At 44.4% G+C, this 26,966-nt stretch overlaps 1 protein-coding gene across 4 annotated transcripts in view; it reads left to right on the plus strand.

Moving 5' to 3' along the window:
• Positions 1-26,966, plus strand: part of LOC133639759 (echinoderm microtubule-associated protein-like 6) — a 54,799-nt gene that overhangs the window by 6,143 nt on the left and 21,690 nt on the right. For 2 of the 4 annotated variants that reach the window (XM_062033349.1, XM_062033348.1), the window contains 27 exons: positions 2,484-2,669; positions 2,788-2,923; positions 3,030-3,231; positions 3,327-3,464; positions 3,534-3,790; positions 3,853-4,059; positions 4,139-4,306; positions 4,487-4,593; positions 4,654-4,754; positions 4,827-5,013; positions 5,070-5,175; positions 5,248-5,341; positions 5,408-5,508; positions 8,388-8,590; positions 8,657-8,768; positions 8,925-9,052; positions 9,111-9,462; positions 9,522-9,653; positions 9,720-9,808; positions 9,878-10,045; positions 10,533-10,731; positions 10,796-10,922; positions 19,505-19,583; positions 19,647-19,776; positions 19,834-19,932; positions 20,007-20,027; positions 25,982-26,155. In XM_062033349.1, coding sequence (XP_061889333.1) covers positions 2,484-2,669; positions 2,788-2,923; positions 3,030-3,231; positions 3,327-3,464; positions 3,534-3,790; positions 3,853-4,059; positions 4,139-4,306; positions 4,487-4,593; positions 4,654-4,754; positions 4,827-5,013; positions 5,070-5,175; positions 5,248-5,341; positions 5,408-5,508; positions 8,388-8,590; positions 8,657-8,768; positions 8,925-9,052; positions 9,111-9,462; positions 9,522-9,653; positions 9,720-9,808; positions 9,878-10,045; positions 10,533-10,731; positions 10,796-10,922; positions 19,505-19,583; positions 19,647-19,776; positions 19,834-19,932; positions 20,007-20,027; positions 25,982-26,155 — 4,003 coding nt within the window. The remainder of the gene's footprint in view (positions 1-2,483; positions 2,670-2,787; positions 2,924-3,029; positions 3,232-3,326; positions 3,465-3,533; positions 3,791-3,852; positions 4,060-4,138; positions 4,307-4,486; positions 4,594-4,653; positions 4,755-4,826; positions 5,014-5,069; positions 5,176-5,247; positions 5,342-5,407; positions 5,509-8,387; positions 8,591-8,656; positions 8,769-8,924; positions 9,053-9,110; positions 9,463-9,521; positions 9,654-9,719; positions 9,809-9,877; positions 10,046-10,532; positions 10,732-10,795; positions 10,923-19,504; positions 19,584-19,646; positions 19,777-19,833; positions 19,933-20,006; positions 20,028-25,981; positions 26,156-26,966) is intronic. The other 2 variants (XM_062033350.1, XM_062033351.1) reach the window with 2 other exon arrangements.

Consider the following 26,966-nt stretch of genomic DNA (forward strand, 5'->3'; position numbering starts at 1 on the left):
GTAAAGCTTTCAATTTACCGGTCGATCTACGTTTCCATCCTCACCAATGGTTATGAGCTTTGGGTTATGGCCGAAAGGACAAGATCACGGGTACAAGCGGCCGAAATGAGCTTCCTCGGCCGAGTGGCGGGGCTCTCCCTTAGAGATAGGGTGAGAAGTAGAGATGTCCGATAATGGCTTTTTTGCCGATATCCAATATTCCGATATTGGCCAACTCTTGATTACCAATTCCGATATCAACCGATACCGATATATACAGTCGTGGAATCAACACATTATTATGCCTAAATTTGTTTTGATTCCCCGCTGGATGCATTAAACAATGTAACTTTACCATGAATTGATTAACGTGGACCTCGACTTAAACAAGTTGAAAAACGTATTCGGGTGTTACCATTTAGTGGTCAATTGTACGGAATATGTACTGTACTGTGAAGTGAAGTGAAGTGAATGATATTTATATAGCGCTTTTCTCTAGTGACTCAAAGCGCTTTACATAGTGAAACCCAATATCTAAATTACATTTAAACCAGTGTGGGTGGCACTGGGAGCAGTTGTGCAATTTACTAATAAAAGTTTCAATCAATCAATCAAAAACAAGGTTTTCCAAAATAAATGATAAATGATAAATGGGTTATACTTGTATAGCGCTTTTCTACCTTCAAGGTACTCAAAGCGCTTTGACAGTATTTCCACATTCACCCATTCACACACACATTCACACACTGATGGCGGGAGCTGCCATGCAAGGCGCTAACCAGCAGCCATCAGGAGCAAGGGTGAAGTGTCTTGCCCAAGGACACAACGGAAGTGACTAGGATGGTAGAAGGTGGGGATTAAACCCCAGTAACCAGCAACCCTCCGATTGCTGGCACGGCCACTCTACCAACTTCGCCAAAGAGAACAACTTCAACTCCAGTTATGGAAAAAAATGCCAACATGGCACTACCATATTTATTATTGAAGTCACAAAGTGCTTTTTTTTTTTTAACATGCCTCAAAACAGCAGCTTGGAATTTGGGACATGCTCTCCCTGAGATAATCCTGATACCCACTACAACTATGGGAGATACTATACTTTGACTTTCACAAAGTGCATTATTTTTATTTTTTTTTAAACATGCCTCAAAACAACAGTTACAAAAACAATGAAGGCACACAGCTTCAGTCCAGAGTATACTAGAGTAAAAAAGTAAACAATAACATAGTCCTCCTTTAGTGCAAGACTGCCTGGCATACTGTATAACAGGATATCATAAACTGGGCTCAATCTGCCCTGCTCTAACGTATTTGTATGAGTAACACAAATGTGCTGCAAGCTAGTGGTGTGTGCTTGAAGTGGCCTAGCAGTCAGCCAGAGCTTCTGAAATGCTGCGTTGAGACAGGGCACCTCCGTTCACTGCAAGCTGCAAAGTGTGCGCCAGGCAGGGCAGACTAGCCACACCAAACTCCACCGCAGCTTTTGCCATACTGCATGCGTTGTCCCTGACCACAACGTGAGCTTTCGCCCCGGGGTGGTTTTTGTTGTATTTTTGTTTTTTCTCGGCGGAGTCTTTAAGCGACAACTGTGTGGTACTACTTTTTTTCGCTGTTTGCTTTTCATCCATCTTCCGCTTGTATTCATCGTGTATCGCCTTCTGATTCTTGAAGAGGTGGGAGATCTAATTGCTCGCCCGTAAGCAGAGGAAAGCTACCCTCTCATCCACCAGGTTAAACTCAGCGGGGCAACAAGTATAGTCACCCCCACCCCTCGCCTTTCACTGCTGGCAACGCCAGAGTGGAAGAGAGTCCAGCCCCTGTCGAGAAGACTCGTTCCAGAGCTCTTGCTGTGCATCGAAGTGAGTCTGACTAGATTCAGCAGGAACTTCTCTACTTCGCGCACTAGCTTAGGCTCCTTCCCGCCAGCGAGGTGACGTTCCACATCCCAAGAGCTAGCTTCTGTAGCCGAGGATCGGACCGCCAAGGGCCGTGCTTTCGACTTCCGCCCAGCTCACACTGCGCCCGAATTCTATGCGCTCACCACCCATAGGAGGGGAGACCCACGTTGCCTCTTCGGGCTGTGCCTGGCCGGGCAGCTTGAGGGCAGGCCCAGCCACCAGGCGCTTGCCATCGAGCCCCACGTGCAGGCCTAGTGCCCTGGTGACTTGTGTCCGGGAGAGGGAAACATTGGTCCTCAATATTGTCTAATCATGGTCGTCGTTGAGCTGCTCTTTGGCTGGTCTCTCACCAAGGATCTGTTTTTCATGGGGGACTTTACTAGGGGAATAGAAGCCCCCGTACAACATACTGTAGCTCCTAGGATTATTGGGATGCGCAAACTCCCCTACCATAAGGTAGCAGTTTAGGGAGGCGATAATAAAACTAATAATGATTAGTAATGATTGTAGTCCTGCACAAAAAAGTGGTAAATAATGATTAATTGTGACGCTAACCCCCATCCTTCATATTAAAACTGTAATGATTGATTGATGATCTTGTCTCAGTTCTGGACTCTGTGTGGAAACGCTCTGACGCCCAAGAGGGGAATCTTCGGGAAGGCTGGTGACCTTCAGACCATCTTGTGTGTGGCCACCGCCAAGGAGCAGACCACCTACTCAGGCGCGCTCAATGGCGACGTGTACGTGTGGCGCGGAATCTCCCTGGTCAGGACCATCCAGGCGGCACACGGAGTACGCACACACACCCACACTGTCACACTTGCTGACACACAGCCACACTGCCACATGCGGTGACACACACACACACAAGAAGGGAGGCTGATGGGTAATAAGGTTTGTCTGGTTTTAGGCGGGAATCTTCAGCATGCACGCCTGTGAAGAAGGTTTCGCCACTGGAGGACGAGACGGTTGTGTGCGACTGTGGGACGTCGACTTCAAGCCCATCACCAAAATCGATCTTCGAGAAGCCGAGCAGGGATACAAAGGTTGGTCGCAAACGGCACACCTGACGAGACACCTGACGTCACGTTCGACGTCATGCTTGACGTCATGCTTGACGTCATGCTTGACGTCACGCTGGTGTCGTTTCAGGTCTGTCCATCCGTAGCGTCTGCTGGAAGGCTGACCGCATCCTGGCAGGCACACAGGACAGCGAGATTTTCGAGGTCATGGTCCGGGACCGGGACAAACCGGTTCTGCTGATGCAAGGTCACAGCGAGGGGGAACTGTGGGCACTGGACCTTCATCCCAAGCAGCCAGTCGCTGCGACTGGGAGCGATGACCGCTCTGTCAGGTGAGCTGCCACAGTTCTGACGTCACCCGTTGTCCGATGTCACTTCCTGCACGTGGTCACTTCCTGTGCGTGGTCACTTCCTTTGCGTATCTCAGGCTCTGGAGTCTGCCGGACCGAACCCTGCTGGCTCGCTGTAACATGGAAGAATCGGTACGCAGCGTTTCCTTCAACAACGACGGATCTCAGCTGGCTCTGGGAATGAAGGATGGCTCCTTCACGGTCCTGCGAGTCAGGTGACCCCTGACCTTGATCAGTCACATGGTTTAGTGCGAATAACGAGGCGAGACGTGTTGTGACCTCAGGGACATGACGGAGGTGGTGCACATTAAGGACAGGAAGGAGGTGATACACGAGCTCAAGTTCTCGCCAGATGGCTCCTTGTTGGCGGTGGGCTCCAATGATGGTGTGGTGGACGTCTACGCTGTCGCCCAACGCTTTAAAAAAGTGGGCGAGTGCGGCCACTCCACCTCCTTCATCACACACCTGGACTGGTCCGTGGACTCCCGTTTCCTGCAGACTAACGACGGCGCCGGAGAGCGCCTCTTTTTCCGGATGCCAGGTACCCTCCGCCGACCCTCACTACTGACCCAAACTTTGACGCTTGAAGCTTGTGCCCCGCAGGTAAAGTGCTGTCCAAAGAAGAGGCCAAGGGTATCCACTGGATGACGTGGACGGGTGTTCTGGGGCCAGAGGTTAACAGCATCTGGCCTAAATACTCCAACGTCACCACCGTCAACTCTGTGGACGCCAACTACAGCAGCGCCGTGCTGGTGACGGGCGATGACCTCGGCCTCGTAAAACTCTTCAGGTTCCCGTGTCTCAAGAAAGGTTCGTAGCGCCAACAGAAGCAGCCTGGGTGTGTTGGCAGAACTCGCTCATATCTTCACTCCTTTCTACGTCCCAACAGGTGCCAAGTTCAAGAAGTACATCGGCCATTCTGCACATGTGACCAACGTGCGATGGTCTAAGGACCTTCAGTGGGTCGTCAGCACCGGCGGGGCCGATCACGCCGTCTTCCAGTGGCGCTTCCTGCCTGAGGGTGTCATGAACGGTGTCCTGGAACCCCTCCTCCAAGGTTGGGGTCTTTTAAAAATCTTTTTTATGACTTTATCAGTGATGTTGCCAGGCAACTGCGTCCCTAAAAGGTGGCGCTAAAGTCACCCTCCATGCGTCCCTGAAAGGTAGCACTAAAGTCACCCTCCATGCGTCCCTAAAAGTCACAGTTTTTGAATTGTCCACTTTTTGCTGCTTCAAGAGGGTTACGCCGACTCCAACAGCGGCGACTCAGACTCGGACGTGTCCGACGTGCCAGAGATCGACTCGGACATCGAGCAGGAATCTCAGCACAACTACGAGCGTCAGGTGATTAGAGGCGAGGTATGAAGTCGCTCCGTACGTTAGACTCGCTGTTTTCATCCGCAGGTGTACAAGGACGACCTCCCGCAGCTGAGGAGGAAGCTGATTGGTTCTCTGAAGAGGCAGAAAGCGCCGGAGGAGGGGCTCCACCTGCAATTTGTTCATGGGTAAAAGTGCTGCGCATGATGGGTAATCAGTGAATGGACGATAAGACAAGTTGGCCTTGGACTACTCTTCAGGTACCGTGGCTTCGACTGCCGTAACAACCTGTTCTACAGCCAGAGTGGGGAGGTGGTCTACCATGTGGCTGCTGTGGCTGTGGTCTACAACCGCCTGCAACACAGTCAGAGGTTCTATCAGGGCCACGACGACGACATCCTCAGCCTCACCGTGCACCCGCTGAAAGACTACGCCGCCACAGGCCAGGTACGGACTGCCACCGGACCGACAGCTGGTCTCTGATCGCCTCTTTGTGTGCTCAGGTGGGCCGGGACCCGGCCGTCCACGTCTGGGACATCCCCACTCTCAAATGCCTGTCGCTGCTCAAAGGTCACCACAGCAAAGGAGTTAGTGCGCTGGACTTCACGGGTATGTCACATGATCGCTCAAACCTGGCCGGCAGAGCTTTACACCGTCTTGAAGGTTTCTTTGCCTTTTTAGCCGACGGAAAGAGTCTGGTGTCTGTGGGAATGGACGACTTTCACTCCATCGTCATCTGGGACTGGAAGAAAGGTGAACGACTGGCTAAGAGCAGGTACGGAGTGTCAAGTCTGCTACGTCAGGTGTGCTCGTACCTTCTTCCCGTCCGCTTCTTTCCCAGGGGCCACAAGGACAAGATCTTTGTGGTGAAGAGCAACCCCTTCAGGATGGACAAGCTGGTGACCTTGGGGATGAAACACATCAAGTTCTGGCAGCACTCAGGTGGTGGCACACTTCGCTAACTAATTAGCCAACGCCTCGCTAACTAATTAGTCAACACCTAGTTAACTATGTTGCCAACACCTCGCTAACTATGTTGCCAACACCTCGCTGACTATGTTGCCAACACCTCGGTGACTATGTTGCCAACCATACTTGCCAACCCTCCCGATTTTTCCGGGAGACTCACGAATTTCAGTGCCCCCCCGAAAATCTCTCGGGGCAACCATTCTCCCGAATTTCTCCCGATTTTCACTCGGACAACAATATTAAGGGCGTGCCGTGATGGCACTGCCTTTAGCGTCCTCTACAACCTGTCGACGCGTCTGCTTTTTCACCATACAAACAACGTGCCGGCCCAGTCACATGTTGTATGAGGCTTCTGCAGACACACACAAGTGACTGCAAGACATACTTGATCAACACCCATACAGGTCACACTGAGGGTACCCGTATAAACAACTTTAACACTGTTACAAATATGCGCCACACTGTGAACCCACACCAAACAAGAATGACAAACAACACATTTCGGGAGAACATCCGCACCGCACCGCAACACAACAAACACAACAGAACAAATACCCAGAATCCCTTGCATCCCTAACTCTTCCGGGCTACAATATACACCCCCGCTACCACCAAACCCTGCCCCCCTACCCCGCACCCCTCAACCCCCCCATCTCCCGAATTCGAAGGTCTCAAGGTTGGCAAGTATGTTGCCAACACCTCGCTGACTAATTAGCCAACACCTCGCGAACTAATAAGTCAACAACTCACTGACTATGTTGCCAACACCTTGCTAATTATGTTGCCAACAGCTCGCTAACTAATTAGCCAACACCTCGCTAACTTTGTTGCCAACACCTCGCTAACTAATTAGCCAACACCTAGCTAACTAATTAGCCAACACCTTACTAGCTAATTAGCCAACATCTCGCTGACTATGTTGCCAACACCTCGCTAACTAATTAGCCAACCCCTCGCTAACTAATTAGCCAACACCTTGCTGACTATGTTGCCAACACCTCGCTAACGAGTTAGTTAACTAATTAGCCAACACCTAGCTAAATAATTAGCCAACAACTTGCTAACAAATTAGCCAACACCTAGCTAACTATGTTGCCAATACCTCGCTAACTAATTAGCAAACACCTCACTAATTAATTAGCCAACAAATAGCTAACTATGTTGCCAACACATAGCTAACTAATTAGCCAACACCTAGATAACTACGTTGCCAACACCTTGCTAACTAAATAGCCAACACCGTGCTGACTATGTTGCCAACACTTCGCTAACTATGTTGCCAACACATAGCTAACTAATTAGCCAACACCTAGCTAGCTACTTTACCAACACCTCGCTGACTAATTAGCCAACACCTAGCTAACTAATTAGCCAACACCTAGCTAACTATGTTGCCAACAACTAGCTAACTAATTAGCCTACACCTAGCTAACTATTTTGTCAACACCTAGTTAACTAATTAGCCAACACCTTGCCAACTATGTTGCCAACAGCTAGCTAACTACTTAGCCAACACCTAGCTAACTATGTTGCCAACACCTAGAGAACTAATCAGCCACCACTTCGCAAGATAATTAGAAATGGTAAATGGGTTATACTTGTATAGCGCTTTTCTACCTTCAAGGTACTCAAAGCGCTTTGACACTATTTCCACATTCACCCATTCACACACACATTCACACACTGATGGCAGGAGTTGCCATGCAAGGTCCTAACCACGACCCATCAGGAGCAAGGGTGAAGTGTCTTGCTCAAGGACACAACGGACGTGACGAGGTTGGTAGAAGGTGGGGATTGAACCAGGAACCCTCAGGTTGCTGGCACGGTCACTCTCCCAACCTCGCCACGCCATCCCCCATTAGCCAACACGTTGTTAACTAATTAGCCAACACCTAGCTAACTGTGTGTCCAACACCTAGAGAACTAATTAGCCAACACCTAGCTAACTATTTTTCCAACACCTAGCTAACTAATTAGCCAACACCTAGCTAACTATTTGGCCAACACCTAGTTAACTAATTAGCCAACACCTCACCAACTATGTTGCCAACATCTAGCTAACTAATTAGCCAACACCTAGCTAACTATGTTGCCAACACCTTGCTAACTATGTTGCCAACACCTAGCTAACTAATTAGCCAACACCTAGCGAACTAATCAGTCAACACTTCGCAAGGTAATTATCCAACACCTCGCTAACTATGTTGCCAACACCTAGCTAACTAATTAGCCAACACCTAGCAAACTAATCAGTCAACACTTCGCAAGGTAATTATCCAACACCTCGCTAAGTATGTTGCCAACACCTAGCTAACTATTTAGCCAACACCTAGCAAACTAATCAGTCAACACTTCGCAAGGTAATTATCCAACACGTCGCTAACTAATTAGCCAACACCTAGCTAACTGTGTGGCCAACACCTAGAGAACTAATTAGCCAACACCTTGCTAACTATGTTGCCAACACCTAGCTAACTAATTAGCCAACACCTAGCAAACTAATCAGTCAACACTTCGCAAGGTAATTATCCAACACCTCGCTAAGTATGTTGCCAACACCTAGCTAACTATTTAGCCAACACCTAGCAAACTAATCAGTCAACACTTCGCATGGTAATTAGCCAACACATAGCTAGCTAAGTAGCCAACAACTAGCTAACTATGTTGCTAACACGTCGCTAACTAATTAGCCAACACATAGCTGACTTATTAGCTAACACTTAGCTAACTAATTAGCTATGTTGCTACCTTTAATAGTTTCAATGTCCAGCGGCGAGTAGGCTAATTAGCTAACTGGCTGCTAGCTTAGTTGAAGCATGCCAAGTATAGCATTTGTGCTTCTTTCCAAGCAGGAGGCGGTCTGACATTCAAACGTGGAATTTGCGGGAACCTGGGCAAGCAGGAGACCATGATGTCTGCATGTTACGGTCGCTCCGAGGACTTTGTCTTCTCGGGCGCCACCAACGGTGACGTTTACATCTGGAGAGAAACCACGCTTGTGAAGACGGTCAAGGCCCACGACGGTCCCGTGTTCACCATGTGCTCCCTGGATAAGGTCTTCCAAACAGACACACGGTCATCGGCTAACACGGCGCTCATGGGCCTGGTCTTCTCTGGTCAGGGTTTCGTGACGGGCGGGAAGGACGGTGTGGTGGAACTCTGGGATGACATGTTCGAAAGATGTCTGAAGACCTACGCTATCAAGAGGGCGCTCCTGTCGCCGTCCTCCAAAGGTGCGCCGGTGTCACATGACCGCTACTGGTGTTACATGACCTGGTGTCACGTGACCACTAGCTGGTGTCACGTGACCGCTAGCTGGTGTCACATGACCGCTAGCTGGTGTCACATGACCGCTAGCCAGTGTCACATGACCGCTCTTGTCCCCGCAGGACTGCTGCTGGAAGACAACCCGTCCATCAGAGCCATCACTCTGGGTCACGGCCATATCCTGGTGGGGACCAAGAACGGAGAAGTTCTGGAGATCGACAAGAGCGGTCCGATGACGCTGCTGGTCCAGGTCAGCTGATGCCACAAAAGGAAAGCCGGCAGAGTCCTGAGGCTTGTCCTGTGTTTAGGGCCACATGGAGGGCGAGGTCTGGGGTTTAGCCGCTCACCCGCTACTTCCTGTCTGCGCCACCGTCGGCGACGACAAAACGCTGAGAATGTGGGAACTTTCTGCCAACCACCGCATGGTTGCCGTGCGCAAGCTCAAAAAAGGTATGGTGGGACAAATGGCCGCCATTCTTTTTGAGACTTGTGACCTTTGTGCGGCAGGTGGACGCTGCTGCGCCTTTTCTCCGGACGGCAAAGCGCTGGCGGTGGGTCTGAATGACGGCAGCTTCCTGGTGGTCAACGCCGACACCTTGGAGGACATGGTGACATTCCACCACCGGAGGGAGCTCGTCTCCGACATCCGCTTCTCCCAAGGTACTCACCACCAGCAGGGGGTGGGGTCATTGTAGGTTGTTTGGCTGACCCTGATCCAGACGCAGGGAAGTACCTGGCCGTGGCGTCCCAGGATTCCTTCGTGGACATCTACAACGTGCTGACCAGCAAGAGAGTCGGCATCTGCAAAGGAATCAGAAGCTTCGTCACGCACGTGGACTGGGACTCTCGAGGTGAGCATGCTAACACGCTAGCATGCTAACTGTGACTAACACAACTACTTCCTGTTGTGCCGGCAGGAAAACTTCTGCAGGTCAACACGGGAAGCAAGGAGCAACTGTTTTTTGAGGCTCCTCGAGGACGCAGACAGAGCATCAGCGCTGTGGAGGTTCTCAACCCTCCTTGAACCTTCTTCTCAACCCTCCTTGGACCTTCTCACCAGAACTCCTCTTTTCAGTTTGACAAGCTGGACTGGGCCAGCTGGACTTCGGTTCTGGGTCCCAGCTGTCAGGGAATTTGGCCAACATACGGTTTTGTGAATGCCGCATCGCGCACCAAGGACGGTAAAGTGCTCGCCACCGGGGACGACTTCGGCTTCCTGAAACTCTTCAGTTTCCCCTGCAGGGTGAGAATGATATCAGTCAGATAGAGATGTGAATGATATCAGTCTGATGGAGATTTGAATATTGTCGCCACACGGTGAGACCATGGGAATGATATCAGTCTGATAAAGATTTGAATACCGTCGTCACACGGTGAGACCATGTGAATGATATCAGTTTGATAGAGATTTGATTACTATCATAATGATGATTATTAGTGTGAAACAGACTTGATTTCATATTGGCCATCATTAATGATGAATATTAGTGTGATACAGACTTGATATTATATCAGCCATGGTCTCTTCTTACCAGTTCTTTGCTTTCAGGATCAGTTTTCCAGGTCCAAGAAGTATGTGGCCCACAGCGCCAACTTGACCAACTAATGATGATTATTAGTGTGATACAGACTTGATATCATATTGGCCATCATTAATGATGAATATTAGTGTGATAAAGACTTGATATCATATCAGCCATGGTCTCTTCTTACCAGTGCTTTGCCTTCAGGGTCAGTTTGCCAGGTCCAAGAAGTACGTGGCCCACAGCGCCAACGTGACCAACGTGCGCTGGGCCAATGACGACGCCACGCTGCTGTCTGTGGGCGGAGCCGACACAGCGCTGATGATCTGGACCAGAGAGGCGGGTCACAAGGAGAACAAGGCGGTGGACAGTGAAGAATCTGACGATGACGTGGAGGAAGACGGAGGTCACCATGTTCCTGGGAGAATCCTGGAGGAACTTCCTGTTGTAACTTCCTGTGGTGTCATCAGGCTACGACAGCGACGTGGCACGGGAGAAGGCGGTGGACTACGTGACCAAGGTCTACTCTGCCAGCATTAGAAAGATGACGGGAACTAAACCTCACCTGCAGCACAAGGAACTTCCTGTCGACGAAAGGTACCTGCTGCTCATTGCTTCTTCATCATGGTACTTGATCCTGGTTTTTCATCCTGCTTCTGGATCCTGGTTCACCATCCTGGTTCTTCATCTTGGTTCTTCAACCTGGTTCTTCATCCCGGTTCTTCATCCTGGTTTTTAATCCTGGTTCTTGATCCTGGTTTTTCATCCTGGTTCTTGATCCTGGTTCTCGATCCTGGTTATTGATCCTGCTTCTGGATCCTGGTTCTTCATCCTGGTTCTTCATCCTGGTTCTTGATTCTGGTTCTTCATCCTGCTTCTGGATCCTAGTTCTTCATCCTGCTTCTGGATCCTGGTTCTTGTTCCTGGTTCTTCCATCTGGTTCTTGATCCTGGTTCTTCATTCTGGTTCTTCATTATGGTTCTTGATATTGGTTCTTGATCCTGGTTCTTTATCCCGGTACATGATTCTGGTTATCAGTCCTGGTCCTCGGTCCTGGTTCTCGAGTCTGATTCTCAAGCCTGGTACTTGATCCTGGTTGTTAATCCTGGTACTCGGTCCTGGTTATCAGTCCTGGATCTCGAGCCTGGATCTTGAGCCTGGTACTTGAACCTGGTTCTTGATCCTGGTACTTGATCTTGTTCATCAGTCCTGGTTCTCGGTCCCGGATCATGAGCTTGGATCTTAAAACTGGTACTTGATCTCTGTTCTTGATCCTGGTTATCAGTCCTGGTTCTCGAGTCTGGATCTTCAGCCTGAAACTTGATCCCGGTTCTTGATCCTGGTTATCGGTCCTGGTTCTTGGTCCTGAATCTCAAGCATGGATCTTGAGCCTGGTTATCAGTCCTGGTTCTCAGTTCCTGTTCTTTAGTCTGGATCTTGAGCCTGGAACTTGAGCCTGGAACTTGATCCTGGTACTTGATCCTGGTTCTGGGTCCTGGTTCTCAGTCCTAGTTCTCGAGCCTGAATCTCTAGCCTGGTACCTTATCCTGGTTCTTGATCCTGGTACTTGATCCTAGTTAACAGTCCTGTTATTCGGTCCTGGATCTTGAGCCTGGTACTTGATCACGGTTCTTGGTCCTGATACTTGATCCTTGTTATCAGTCCTGGTTCTCGGTCCTGCTTCTCGAGTCTGGATCTTGAGCCTGGAACTTGATCTTGGTACTTGATTCTGGTACTTGATCCTGGTTCTCGAGCCTGAATCTTGAGCCTGGATCTTGAGCCTGGTATTTAATCTCTTGATCCTGGTACTTGAGCCTGGTTCTGGATCCTGGTTCTCGGCCATGGTTCTCGAGCCTGTATCTTGAGCCTGGTACTTGATGTCGGTTCTTGATCTCTTGAACCTGGTACTTGAGCCTGGTTCTGGATCCTGGTTCTCGGTCCTGGTTCTCGAGCCTGGTACTTGATCTTGGTTCTTAATAAAGGTACTTGAGCCTGGTTATCAGTCCTGGTTCTTGGTCCTTGATCTCGAGCCTGGGGCTTGAGGCTGGTACAGGGTATCCACAGGGTCTTAAAAAGTCTAAAAAAAAAGTCTCAAATCCAACCATTTGAATTTAAGGCCTTAAAACAGGGCTCCCCAAACTACGTCCAAAATCCGGCCCGCGGCAAGTCTCAAATTGTTTTTATTTATTTGTCTAAATAATCTATTTTCTACCGCTTGTTCCTCTCGGGGTCAGGTTGTCTAAAAATGCATTTTCCCATCCATAACATGACATCATCACTCTCGCGCCGCATTTTTGGCCAAACACTTTAGTCCATTATATATTCATATATACACACACACACACACACACACACACACACACACACACACACACACACACACACACACACACACACACACACACACGCACACACATAGCCCGGGCCCTGGCCAAATTTTTTTAACCCAATGCGGCCCCCGAGTCAAAAAGTTTGGGGACCCCTGCCTTAAAATGTGTAAAATTCTCCTGAAATCTCCTAAAAGTCTTAAATATGATTTTGAAAGGTCTTAAAAATCTATTGACGTTACTTTTATTTCACACAAGCATAAACTTCAGTCTTGCTTTGAAATGTTTGGATTTTTGAGGAGACTAAAAGGTAACTAACAGTCAGAATGTATGGAACACCAACTTAGTTTGCATAGCAGCGGAGAACACTTCACCAAAGCCCACAGCAAAGCCAAATGACTTGCACAAGATGGCTGAGTCCAAAATGTGTTGTCTCCTGAACCATCAAGTGAATGCATGCTGGATGGAAACCTATCAAGTGTTTAGTAGTCAGATGTGCAGCCATGGAGGAGGGAAGCATTTGTAAACATGTCATCATTCCAAGTCCAAAATAACTCTGTGTCAAATGATGCTGAAACATTTGCACATAAACATAACCTCCCAAAGGAGTGTAGACTTAGACAATAACTTGGACAATAACCCCCCAAAGGAGTGTTATTAGACTTGCACAATAACTTGGACAATAACCCCCCAAAGGAACGTTATTAGACTTAGACAATAACTTAGACAATAACTTAGACAATAACCCCCCAAAGGAGTGTTATTAGACTTAGACAATAACTTAGACAATAACTTAGACAATAACCCCCCAAAGGAGTGTTATTAGACTTAGACAATAACTTAGACAATAACCCCCCAAAGGAGTGTTATTAGACTTAGACAATAACTTAGACAATAACCCCAAAGGAGTGTTTTTAGACTTAGACAATAACTTAGACAATAACTTAGACAATAACCCCCCAAAGGAGTGTTATTAGACTTAGACAATAACTTAGACAATAACCCCCAAAATGAGTGTTATTAGACTTAGACAATAACTTAGACAATAACTTAGACAATAACCCCCCAAAGGAGTGTTATTAGACTTAGACAATAACTTAGACAATAACCCCCCAAAGGAGTGTTATTAGACTTAGACAATAACTTAGACAATAACCCCCCAAAGGAGTGTTATTAGACTTACACAATAACTTAGACAATAACCCCCCAAAGGAGTGTTAGACTTAGACAATAACTTAGACAATAACCCCCCAAATGAGTGTTAGACTTAGACAATAACTTAGACAATAACCCCCCAAAGGAGTGTTATTAGACTTACACAATAACTTAGACAATAACCCCCCAAAGGAGTGTTATTTGACTTACACAATAACTTAGACAATAACCCCCCAAAGGAGTGTTATTAGACTTAGACAATAACTTAGACAATAACTTAGACAATAACCCCCCAAAGGAGTTGTATTAGACTCAGACAATAACTTAGACAATAACCCCCCAAAGGAGTTTTATTAGACTTAGACAATAACTTAGACAATAACCCCCCAAAGGAGTGTTATTAGACTTAGACAATAACTTAGACAATAACCCCCCAAAGGAGTGTTATTAGACTTAGACAATAACTTAGACAATAACCCCAAAGGAGTGTTATTAGACTTAGACAATAACTTAGACAATAACCCCCCAAAGGAGTGTTATTAGACTTAGACAATAACTTAGACAATAACCCCCAAAATGAGTGTTATTAGACTTAGACAATAACTTAGACAATAACTTAGACAATAACCCCCCAAAGGAGTGTTATTAGACTTAGACAATAACTTAGACAATAACCCCAAAGGAGTGTTATTAGACTTAGACAATAACTTAGACAATAACCCCCCAAAGGAGTGTTATTAGACTTAGATAATAACTTAGACAATAACCCCCCAAAGGAGTGTTATTAGACTTAGACAATAACTTAGACAATAACCCCCCAAAGGAGTGTTAGACTTAGACAATAACTTACACAATAACCCCCCAAAGGAGTGTTATTAGACTTAGACAATAACTTAGACAATAACCCCCCAAAGGAGTGTTATTAGACTTACACAATAACTTAGACAATAACCCCCCAAAGGAGTTTTATTAGACTTAGACAATAACTTAGACAATAACCCCCCAAAGGAGTGTTATTAGACTTAGACAATAACTTAGACAATAACCCCCCAAAGGAGTGTTATTAGACTTAGACAATAACTTAGACAATAACCCCCCAAAAGAGTGTTATTAGACTTAGACAATAACTTAGACAATAACCCCCCAAAAGAGTGTTATTAGACTTAGACAATAACTTAGACAATAACCCCCCAAAGGAGTGTTATTAGACTTAGACAATAACTTAGACAATAACCCCCCAAAGGAGTGTTATTAGACTTAGACAATAACTTAGACAATAACCCCCCAAAGGAGTGTTATTAGACTTACACAATAACTTAGACAATAACCCCCCAAAGGAGTTTTATTAGACTTAGACAATAACTTAGACAATAACCCCCCAAAGGAGTGTTATTAGACTTAGACAATAACTTAGACAATAACTTAGACAATAACCCCCCAAAGGAGTGTTATTAGACTCAGACAATAACTTAGACAATAACCCCCCAAAGGAGTTTTATTAGACTTAGACAATAACTTAGACAATAACCCCCCAAAGGAGTGTTATTAGACTTAGACAATAACTTAGACAATAACCCCCCAAAGGAGTGTTATTAGACTTACACAATAACTTAGACAATAACCCCCCAAAGGAGTGTTATTAGACTTAGACAAACTTTATTCGTCCGTAAGGGAAATTGTTCAAATGTGGGTTAAGTGGCGCCAATTGGTGAAAGAGATCAGTATGAGATATTTACTAGTGACATCATACTATTACATACAGTAAGTATGAGATGTTTAGTAGTGACATCATACTATTACATACAGTAAGTATGAGATGTTTACTAGTGACATCATACTATTACATACAGTAAGTATGAGATATTTACTAGTGACATCATACTATTACATACAGTAAGTATAAGATGTTTAGTAGTGACATCATACTATTACATACAGTAAGTATGAGATGTTTACTTATGACATCATACTATTACATACAGTAAGTATGACATGTTTAGTAGTGACATCATACTATTACATACAGTAAGTATGAGATGTTTACTAGTGACATCATACTATTACATACAGTAAGTATGAGATGTTTACTAGTGACATCATACTATTACATACAGTAAGTATGAGATGTTCAGTAGTGACATCATACTATTACATACAGTAAGTATGACATTTTTAGTAGTGACATCATACTATTACATACAGTAAGTATGAGATGTTCAGTAGTGACATCATACTATTACATACAGTAAGTATGAGATGTTTAGTAGTGACATCATACTATTACATACAGTAAGTATGAGATGTTCAGTAGTGACATCATACTATTACATACAGTAAGTATGAGATGTTTACTTATGACATCATACTATTACATACAGTAAGTATGAGATGTTTACTAGTGACATCATACTATTACATACAGTAAGTATGACATTTTTACTAGTGACATCATACTATTACATACAGTAAGTATGAGATGTTTACTAGTGACATCATACTATTACATACAGTAAGTATGACATTTTTACTAGTGACATCATACTATTACATACAGTAAGTATGAGATGTTTACTAGTGACATCATACTATTACATACAGTAAGTATGAGATGTTTACTAATGAAATCATACTATTACATACAGTAAGTATGAGATGTTTACTAGTGACATCATACTATTACTTACAGTAAGTATGAGATGTTTACTAGTGACATCATACTATTACATACAGTAAGTATGAGATGTTTACTAGTGACATCATACTATTACATACAGTAAGTATGAGATGTTTACTAGTGACATCATACTATTACATACAGTAAGTATGAGATGTTTACTAGTGACATCATACTATTACATACAGTAAGTATGAGATGTTTACTAATGACATCATACTATTACATACAGTAAGTATGAGATTTTTACTAGTGACATCATACTATTACATACAGTAAGTATGAGATGTTTACTAGTGACATCATACTATTACATACAGTAAGTATGAGATGTTTAGTAGTGACATCATACTATTACATACAGTAAGTATGAGATGTTTACTAGTGACATCATACTATTACATACAGTAAGTATGAGACGTTTAGTAGTGACATCATACTATTACATACAGTCATTTATTTGTGCTAGTAGTGTACTCAGTAGTAAAACTATAAAAAAACATAATTCCCTTAGATTATTTGTTGCAATTATTTCAGGTCAGTTTGTCATGTCTAATCTTTTCTCCAAGTTTATACAGCAAGTGACTTTAAAAGTGTTTACACTCATCTTATTGTGGGCTGAGGAAAGCAATGGAGATTTGCCAATGTCATCTAGTCATGTTTAAATAATAACTATATTATTATAATGTCATCTTGTCATGTTTAAATAATAACTATATTATTATAATGTCATCTTGTCATGTCTAAATAACAACTATATTCAATATGTTTTGTAAAAACAGGTCCAAATGTATTCATACAGAGCAGATACAAACATGTGAATGTTATCCACATGATTCACATCCTCATTGTGTTGGAGGCCATAATGGCCTTTCTCTTTTTACACAATCACTCAGTCTGCACACACACTGCAGTACTACTGTACATGTTTGTATCACTTTGTGCACATACAGTACTACTGTTCATGTTTGTATCACTTTGTGCACATGCAGTACTACTGTACATGTTTGTATCACTTTGTGCACATACAGTACTACTGTACATGTTTGTATCACTTTGTGCACATATAGTAGTACTGTACATGTTTGTATCACTTTGTGCACATGCAGTACTACTGTACATGTTTGTATCACTTTGTGCACATACAGTAGTACTGTACATGTTTGTATCACTTTGTGCACATGCAGTAGTACTGTACATGTTTGTATCACTTTGTGCACATACAGTAGTACTGTACATGTTTGTATCACTTTGTGCACATGCAGTACTACTGTACATGTTTGTATCACTTTGTGCACATGCAGTAGTACTGTACATGTTTGTATCACTTTGTGCACATACAGTACTACTGTAAATGTTTGTATCACTTTGTGCACATACAGTAGTACTGTACATGTTTGTATCACTTTGTGCACATACAGTAGTACTGCACAGGTTTGTATCACTTTGTGCACATACAGTAATACTGTAAATGTTTGTATCACTTTGTGCACATACAGTAGTACTGCACAGGTTTGTATCACTTTGTGCACATACAGTACTACTGTAAATGTTTGTATCACTTTGTGCACATACAGTAGTACTGCACAGGTTTGTATCACTTTGTGCACATACAGTACTACTGTAAATGTTTGTATCACTTTGTGCACATACAGTAGTACTGTACATGTTTGTATCACTTTGCTACATTCTCACAGCCCAAAAAAACATCACCAATGTTAACCATTTAGCTTTAGCAGAGATGCTAATTTTCACAGACAATATATTGTGCTAGCATTGCTGATGTTGATATGAAGCAACACCGCACCTTTTCACACAAAAGACTTCTATGCCAAATCTGAAAATTGGCTGTTAGCATGTTTGCTAATATTTTTGTCACTGAGTTGACACCAGAGAAGCTCGTGGTGTATTTACTTAGTGTCCTGGTGTATTTACTTGGTGTCCTGGTGTATTTACTTAGTGTCCTGGTGTATTTACTTAGTGTCCTGGTGTATTTACTTAGTGTCCTGGTGTATTTACTTGGTGTCCTGGTGTATTTACTTAGTGTCCTGGTGTATTTACTTGGTGTCCTGGTGTATTTACTTAGTGTCCTGGTGTAGTTACTTAGTGTCCTGGTGTATTTACTTAGTGTCCTGGTGTATTTACTTAATGGCCTGGTGTATTTACTTAGTGTCCTGGTGTACTTACTTAGTGTCCTGGTGTATTTACTTAGTGTCCTGGTGTAGTTACTTAGTGTCCTGGTGTATTTACTTAGTGTCCTGGTGTATTTACTTAGTGGCCTGGTGTAGTTACTTAGTGTCCTGGTGTATTTACTAAGTGTCCTGGAGTAGTTACTTAGTGTCCTGGTGTATTTACTTAATGGCCTGGTGTATTTACTTAGTGTCCTGGTGTAGTTACTTAGTGTCCTGGTGTATTTACTTAGTGTCCTGGTGTAGTTACTTAGTGTCCTGGTGTATTTACTTAGTGTCCTGGTGTATTTACTTAGTGTCCTGGAGTAGTTACTTAGTGTCCTGGTGTATTTACTTAGTGTCCTGGTGTATTTACTTAGTGTCCTGGTGTAGTTACTTAGTGTCCTGGTGTATTTACTTAGTGGAACCTCAAATTCATGCTCTGATTTGACTTTGTCCTTGTATTTGTTGTCCGTATGGAAGTTTTATATGGTCTTTAATTATTTTCAAGATGGTCTTAAAAAAGTCTTCAAAAGTCTTACATTTGACATGTTGAAACCTGCAGAGACTCTGCTGGTACTTGATCTAAGTTCTTGATCCTGGTACTTGATCCTGGTTCTCGGTCCTGGTTCTCGAGCCTGGATCTCGAGCCAGGATCTTGAGCCTGGTACTTGATCTTGTTTCTTGATCCTGGAACTGGGTCCGGCGCCTGGATCTCGAGCATGGTACTTGATCTCAGTTCTTGATCCTGGTTATTAGTCCTGGTTCTCTGTCCTATCCCTTGAGCCTGGATCTTGAGCCCGGTTCTCGATTTTGGATCTTGTTCTTAGTCCCCTCTGGTTTTGGCCTTTGCAGACCTGTGGTGAGTCGAGCAACACCACTGCCTGAGAAACTTGCCAAGAGCAACGTGATCAAGACAAAGAAAGCGGTAGAAGTAAGTCTGGTCCTGGTCCTGGTTCTGGTTGCGTGTGCGACTGTGGTCTGGGTGTGTGTTCAGGAACTGCAGCTGGAACACGTGTTTGGCTACCGAGGCTTCGACTGTCGCAACAACCTGCATTACCTCAACGAGGGCGCCGACATGGTCTTCCACACGGCGGCCGCCGTGGTGATCCAGAACCTTTCTTCCGGTCAGTCCGCCGGTCTCGCTGTCACACGTGGTGTGCTGACCTTGAGTGTCCCCACAGGAAGGCAAAGTTTTTACCTGGAGCACACGGACGACATCCTGTGCCTGACCGTCAACCAGCACCCCAAGTACCACAACGTCATCGCCACGGGACAGATGGGTGAGTCGCTCGCCATCCCCACCGCCGCATGACCCGGGCCGCTTCATGTCTTTTCTTGCTTCCTGCTCGGTCAGGTGACATCACGGACCTGCCAGGTAAGACTTCCTGCCGACGCTTCCTCTGGTCTCACGTCTGTGTTGTTTGTGTGGAAGCCCGGGTGTCAGGTGAGTATCGGCAGGTGTGGCCTCTCCATCGCCATGGCAACGCATGAAAACAACTCTCATCCGAGCGGAGCAGCCCGACTCCTTTGAGAACCAATCATTCCTAAGTACCAATCATTCCTAAGAACCAATCATTCCTAAGAACTAATAATTCCTAAGAACCAATCATTCCTGGAGAAGGAATCATTCCTGGAGAAGGAATCATTCCTGGAGAAGGAATCATTCCTAAGAACCAATCATTCCTAAGAACCAATCATTCCTAAGAACCAATCATTCCTAGAGAAGGAATCATTCCTAAGAACCAATCATTCCTCAGAAGGAGTCATTCCTGATAATGAACCATTCCCAATAAGGAATCATTCCTAATGAAGAATCATTCCTGATAATGAATCATTCCCAATAAGGAATCATTCCTAAGAAGGAATCATTCCTCATAACGAGTCATTTGTGATTACGAATCATTCCTAAAAACGAATCAATCCCAATAACGAATCATTCCCAAGAAGGAATCATTCCCGATAACAAATCATTCCTGATAATGAGTCATTTGTGTGAAAGAATAATTCCTAACAAGAAATCACTCCTGATAACAAATCATTCCTAAGAACGAATCATTTCCAATAAGGAATCATTCCTGATAACAAATGATTCCTGATAACAAGTCATTTGTGATAACAAATCATTCCTAAGAACGAATCATTTCCAATAAGGAATCATTCCTGATAACAAATGATTCCTGATAACAAGTCATTTGTGATAACAAATCATTCCTAAGAACGAATCCTTCCCAATATCGAATCATGACCAATAAGGAATCAATCTTGATAACAAATCATTCTTGATAACGAATCATTCCTGATAACGAGTCATTTGTGATTACGAATCATTCCTAAGAACGAATCAATCCCAATAACGAATCATTCCCAAAAAGGAATCATTCCCGATAACAAATCATTCCTGATAACGAGTCATTTGTGTGAACGAATAATTCCTAACAAGAAATCACTCCTGATAACAAAAATCATTCCTAAGAACGAATCATTTCCAATAAGGAATCATTCCTGATAACAAATGATTCCTGATAACAAGTCATTTGTGATAACAAATCATTCCTAAGAACGAATCCTTCCCCATATCGAATCATGACCAATAAGGAATCAATCTTGATAACAAATCATTCTTGATAACAAATCATTCCTGATAACGAATCATTCCTCATAACGACACATTCCTATGAACAAATCATTCCCGATGACGAATTATTCCCAATAAGGAATCATTCCCGATAACGAATCATTTTTAATAAATAATCATTCTTGATACGGAATCAATCCTAAGAACTAATCATTCCCGATAACGAATCATTTCTGATAGTGAATCATTCCTGATAACGAATAATTCCCAATAAGGAATCATTCGTGATACTGAATCACTCCTAAGAACAAATCATTCCGAATAAGGAATCATTCGTGATAACGAATTATCTGTGATAACGAATCATTCCTGATAATTAATCATTCCTAATAATGAATCATTGCTGATGACGAATCATCTGTGATAACGAATCATTTCCTGATAAGGAATCATTCCTGATAATGAATCATTCCTAATAACGCATCATTTGTGATAACGAATCATTCCCAATACTGACTCTGTCCGAATAAGGAATCATTCCAAATACTGAATCATTCCGAATAAGGAATCATTCCTAATAATGAGTCATTCCCAATAATCATTCCGAATAAGCAATCATTCGTGACAATGAATTTATGATAACGAAGCATTCTTAAGAATGAATCATTCCTACCAATCAATCATTCTGAGAATGAATCATTCCCAATAAGGAATTATTCGCGATACTGAATCATCCCTATGAACGAATGATTCCGAATAAGGAATCATTCGTGATAATGACTCATTCCTGATAATGAATCATTCATAATAATGAATCATTCCAAATAACGAATCATTCCTAATAATGAGTCATTCTTAATAATCATTCTTAATAACGAATGATTCGTGATAACAAATTCGTGATAAATAATCATTCTTAACAACGAATCATTCCTACTAATGAATCCTAAATGATAATGAAACATACCTAAGAGTGACTCATTCCTAAAAACGAATCATTCGTGATACTTCCTAATAAAGAATCATTCCCGATAATGAATCATTCGTAATAATGAATCAATCCTTTTTTAATTAATCAATTCTAATAATGCTTCCAAGCTAATAATGAATCATTCACAACACTGAACACAAAGACTAAGTGCGCGTACACGCTAGTTTAGTTGTTGATGTTAGCATCAGGCACCATTGTTGACTTTTTTCACGCCAAATAGTCCTTATCGTAATTTGACTTTGTAGCTTGATTGTTTTCATGTCCTCCATTAGTGCTGGCTAGCGAGCTAGTATAGCTTAGCATGTAGCCCCAGACTAGTCCTCTATTAGTGCTAGCATGAAACTAAAGCAAGTGAGCATAGTTTAGCATGTAGCCTCAGACTGGTCCTCTAGTAGTGCTAGCATGACACTGAAGCGAGCTAGCATAGCTTAGCATGTAACGCCTGACTAGTCCTCCTCTAGTGCTAGCGCGGCGCTGAAGCGAGCTAGCATAGCTTAGCATGTAACCTCAGACTGGTCCTCTAGTAGTGCTAGCATGATGCTGAAGCGAGCTAGTATAGGTTAGCTTGTAGCCTCAGACTAGTCCTCTAGTAGTGCTAGCATGACACTGAAGTGAACTAGCATAGTTTAGCATGTACCCTCAGACTGGTCCTCTAGTAGTGCTAGTATGACACTGAAGCAAGCTAGCATAGCTTAGCATGTAACGCCTGACTAGTCCTTCTGTAGTGCTAGCACGGCACTGAAGCGAGCTAGCATAGCTTAGCATGTAACCTCAGACTGGTCCTCTAGTAGTGCTAGCATGACGCTGAAGCGAGCTAGTATAGCTTAGCTTGTAGCCTCAGACTAGTCCTCTAGTAGTGCTAGCATGACACTGAAGTGAACTAACATAGGTTAGCATGTAACCTCAGACTGGTCCTCTAGTAGTGCTAGCATGACGCTGAAGTGAACTAGCATAGTTTAGCATGTAACTTCAGACTGGTCCTCTAGTAGAGCTAGCATGACACTGAAGCAAGCTAGCATAGCTTAGCATGTAACGCCTGACTAGTCCTTCTGTAGTGCTAGCGCGGCACTGAAGCGAGCTAGCATAGCTTAGCATGTAACCTCAGACTGGTCCTCTAGTAGTGCTAGCATGACACTGAAGCGAGCTAGTATAGCTTAGCTTGTAGCCTCAGACTAGTCTTCTAGTAGTGCTAGCGTGACACTGAAGTGAACTAACATAGGTTAGCATGTAACCTCAGACTGGTCCTCTAGTAGTGCTAGCATGACGCTGAAGTGAACTAGCATAGTTTAGCATGTAACTTCAGACTGGTCCTCTAGTAGAGCTAGCATGACACTGAAGTGAGCTAGCATAGCTTAGCATGTAGCCCCAAGCTAGTCCTCTAGTAGTGCTAGCGCGGCGCTGAAGCGAGTTAGCATAGCTTAGCATGTAACCTCAGACTGGTCCTCTAGTAGTGCTAGCATGACGCTGAAGCGAGCTAGTATAGCTTAGCTTGTAACCTCAGACTGGTCCTCTAAGAGTGCTAGCATGACACTGAAGTGAACTAGCATAGTTTAGCATGTAACCTCAGACTGGTCCTCTAAGAGTGCTAGCATGACACTGAAGCGAGCTAGCATAGCTTAGCATGTAACGCCTGACTAGTTCTCCTCTAGTGCTAGCGCGGCGCTGAAGTGAGCTAGCATAGCTTAGCATGTAACCTCAGACTGGTCCTCTAGTAGTGCTAGCATGAAACTGAAGTGAACTAGCATAGTTTAGCATGTAGCCTCAGACTGGTCCTCTAGTAGTGCTAGCATGACACTGAAGTGAGCTAGCATAGCTTAGCATATAGCCCCAGACTAGTCCTCTAGTAGTGCTAGCGCGGCGCTGAAGCGACTTAGCATAGCTTAGCATGTAACCTCAGACTGGTCCTCTAGTAGTGCTAGCATGACGCTGAAGCGAGCTAGTATAGTGAAGTGAAGTGAAGTGAATTATATTTATATAGCGCTTTTTCTCAAGTGACTCAAAGCGCTTTACATTGTGAAACCCAATATCTAAGTTACATTTAAACCAGTGTGGGTGGCACTGGGAGCAGGTGGGTAAAGTGTCTTGCCCAAGGACACAACGGCAGTGACTAGGATGGCGGAAGCGGGGATCGAACCTGCAACCCTCAAGTTGATGGCACGGCCGCTCTACCAACCGAGCTATACCGAGCTTAGCTTGTAGCCTCAGACTAGTCCTCTAGTAGTGCTAGCATGACACTGAAGTGAACTAGCATAGTTTAGCATGTAACCTCAGACTGGTCCTCTAAGAGTGCTAGCATGACACTGAAGCGAGCTAGCATAGCTTAGCATGTAACGCCTGACTAGTTCTCCTCTAGTGCTAGCGCGGCGCTGAAGTGAGCTAGCATAGCTTAGCATGTAACCTCAGACTGGTCCTCTAGTAGTGCTAGCATGACACTGAAGCGAGCTAGTATAGCTTAGCTTGTAGCCTCAGACTAGTCCTCTAGTAGTGCTAGCATGACACTGAAGTGAACTAACATAGGTTAGCATGTAACCTCAGACTGGTCCTCTAGTAGTGCTAGCATGACGCTGAAGTGAACTAGCATAGTTTAGCATGTAACTTCAGACTGGTCCTCTAGTAGAGCTAGCATGACACTGAAGTGAGCTAGCATAGCTTAGCATGTAGCCCCAAGCTAGTCCTCTAGTAGTGCTAGCGCGGCGCTGAAGCGAGCTAGCATAGCTTAGCATGTAACGCCTGACTAGTCCTCTAGTAGTGCTAGCGCGGCGCTGAAGTGAGCTAGCATAGCTTAGCATGTAACCTCAGACTGGTCCTCTAGTAGTGCTAGCATGACGCTGAAGCGAGCTAGTATAGCTTAGCTTGTAGCCTCAGACTAGTCCTCTAGTAGTGCTAGCATGACGCTGAAGTGAGCTAGCATAGTTTAGCATGTAACCTCAGACTGGTCCTCTAAGAGTGCTAGCATGACACTGAAGCGAGCTAGCATAGCTTAGCATGTAACGCCTGACTAGTTCTCCTCTAGTGCTAGCGCGGCGCTGAAGTGAGCTAGCATAGCTTAGCATGTAGCCTCAGACTGGTCCTCTAGTAGTGCTAGCATGACACTGAAGCGAGCTAGTATAGCTTAGCTTGTAGCCTCAGACTAGTCCTCTAGTAGTGCTAGCATGACACTGAAGTGAACTAACATAGGTTAGCATGTAACCTCAGACTGGTCCTCTAGTAGTGCTAGCATGACGCTGAAGTGAACTAGCATAGTTTAGCATGTAACTTCAGACTGGTCCTCTAGTAGAGCTAGCATGACACTGAAGTGAGCTAGCATAGCTTAGCATGTAGCCCCAAGCTGGTCCTCTAGTAGTGCTAGCGCGGCGCTGAAGCGAGTTAGCATAGCTTAGCATGTAACCTCAGACTGGTCCTCTAGTAGTGCTAGCATGACGCTGAAGCGAGCTAGTATAGCTTAGCTTGTAACCTCAGACTGGTCCTCTAAGAGTGCTAGCATGACACTGAAGTGAGCTAGCATAGCTTAGCATGTAGCCCCAGACTAGTCTTTTAGTAGTGCTAGCATGACACTGAAATGAGCTAGCATAGCTTAGCATGTAGCCCCAAACTGAGTGCTGTGTTGTTGTGATCCATGAGAATAGCAATAATGATATGAAGTGAACCCTCTTCAATACTTGAATGAGTAGCATGGCCTGCTCTGATTGGTCTGCTACTTGATGTCTTTTTGTAGAATTCTCTTCATTGCTGGAAGTCTGACTGTTGTCTTGTGTCCCGGCAGGCTTTGCACCCTGCATCCACGTGTGGGACGCCACCACCAAGCAGACCCTGTCCATCCTGCGCTGTTCCCACGCTAAAGGTGTGGGCTACGTCAACTTTAGCGCCACCGGCAAACTTCTGCTGTCTGTGGGGGTGGAGCCTGAACATGTGATCACGGTGTGGCGCTGGCAGGAAGGTAACGAGCCAGCGTTTCTTCAAGCGCAGTACGGGAGGACCTGGGCTTAGCAGGTAGCAGCTGTATCGTGACTGAGGATGTTCTAAACCCTGGTTAGGAGGCTCCTAGTCCATAGTTAGTGTGGTGATTGTCAAACTTTAAGGAAGTTGTCAGAGAAGTAAACAAAGTAGGAGTCCATCTTTCACATACTCTTAAAGGCCTACTGAAATGATTTTTTTAAATTTAAACGGGAATAACAGATCCATTCTATGTGTCATACTTGATCATTTCGCGATATTGACATATTTTTGCTGAAAGGATTTAGTAGAGAAAATCGACGATAAAGTTCGCAACTTTTGGTCGCTGATAAAAAAAAGCCTTGCCTGTAGCGGAAGTAGCGTGACGTCACAGGAGCTAGTATTCCTCACAATTCCCCGTTGTTTACAATGGAGCGAGAGAGATTCGGACCGAGAAAGTGATGATTACCCCATTAATTTGAGCGAGGATGAAAGATTCGTGGATGAGGAACGTTACAGTGAAGGACTTGAGAGGCAGCGATGGACGTATCTTTTTTCGCTCTGACCGTAACTTAGGTACAAGCTGGCTCATTGGATTCCACACTCTCTCCTTTTTCTATTGTGGATCACGGATTTGTATTTTAAACCACCTGGGATACTATATCCTCTTGAAAATGAGAGTCCAGAACGCGAAATGGACATTCAGTGCCTTTTATCTCCACAACAATACATCGGCGAAATGCTTTAGCTACGAGCTAACGTGATAGCATCGTGCTTTAACTGCATATAGAAACAAAAGAAATAAACCCCTGACT

This window comes from Entelurus aequoreus, linkage group LG22 (genome assembly GCF_033978785.1).
Source record: "Entelurus aequoreus isolate RoL-2023_Sb linkage group LG22, RoL_Eaeq_v1.1, whole genome shotgun sequence".
NCBI classification, from domain to species: Eukaryota; Metazoa; Chordata; class Actinopteri; order Syngnathiformes; family Syngnathidae; genus Entelurus; species Entelurus aequoreus.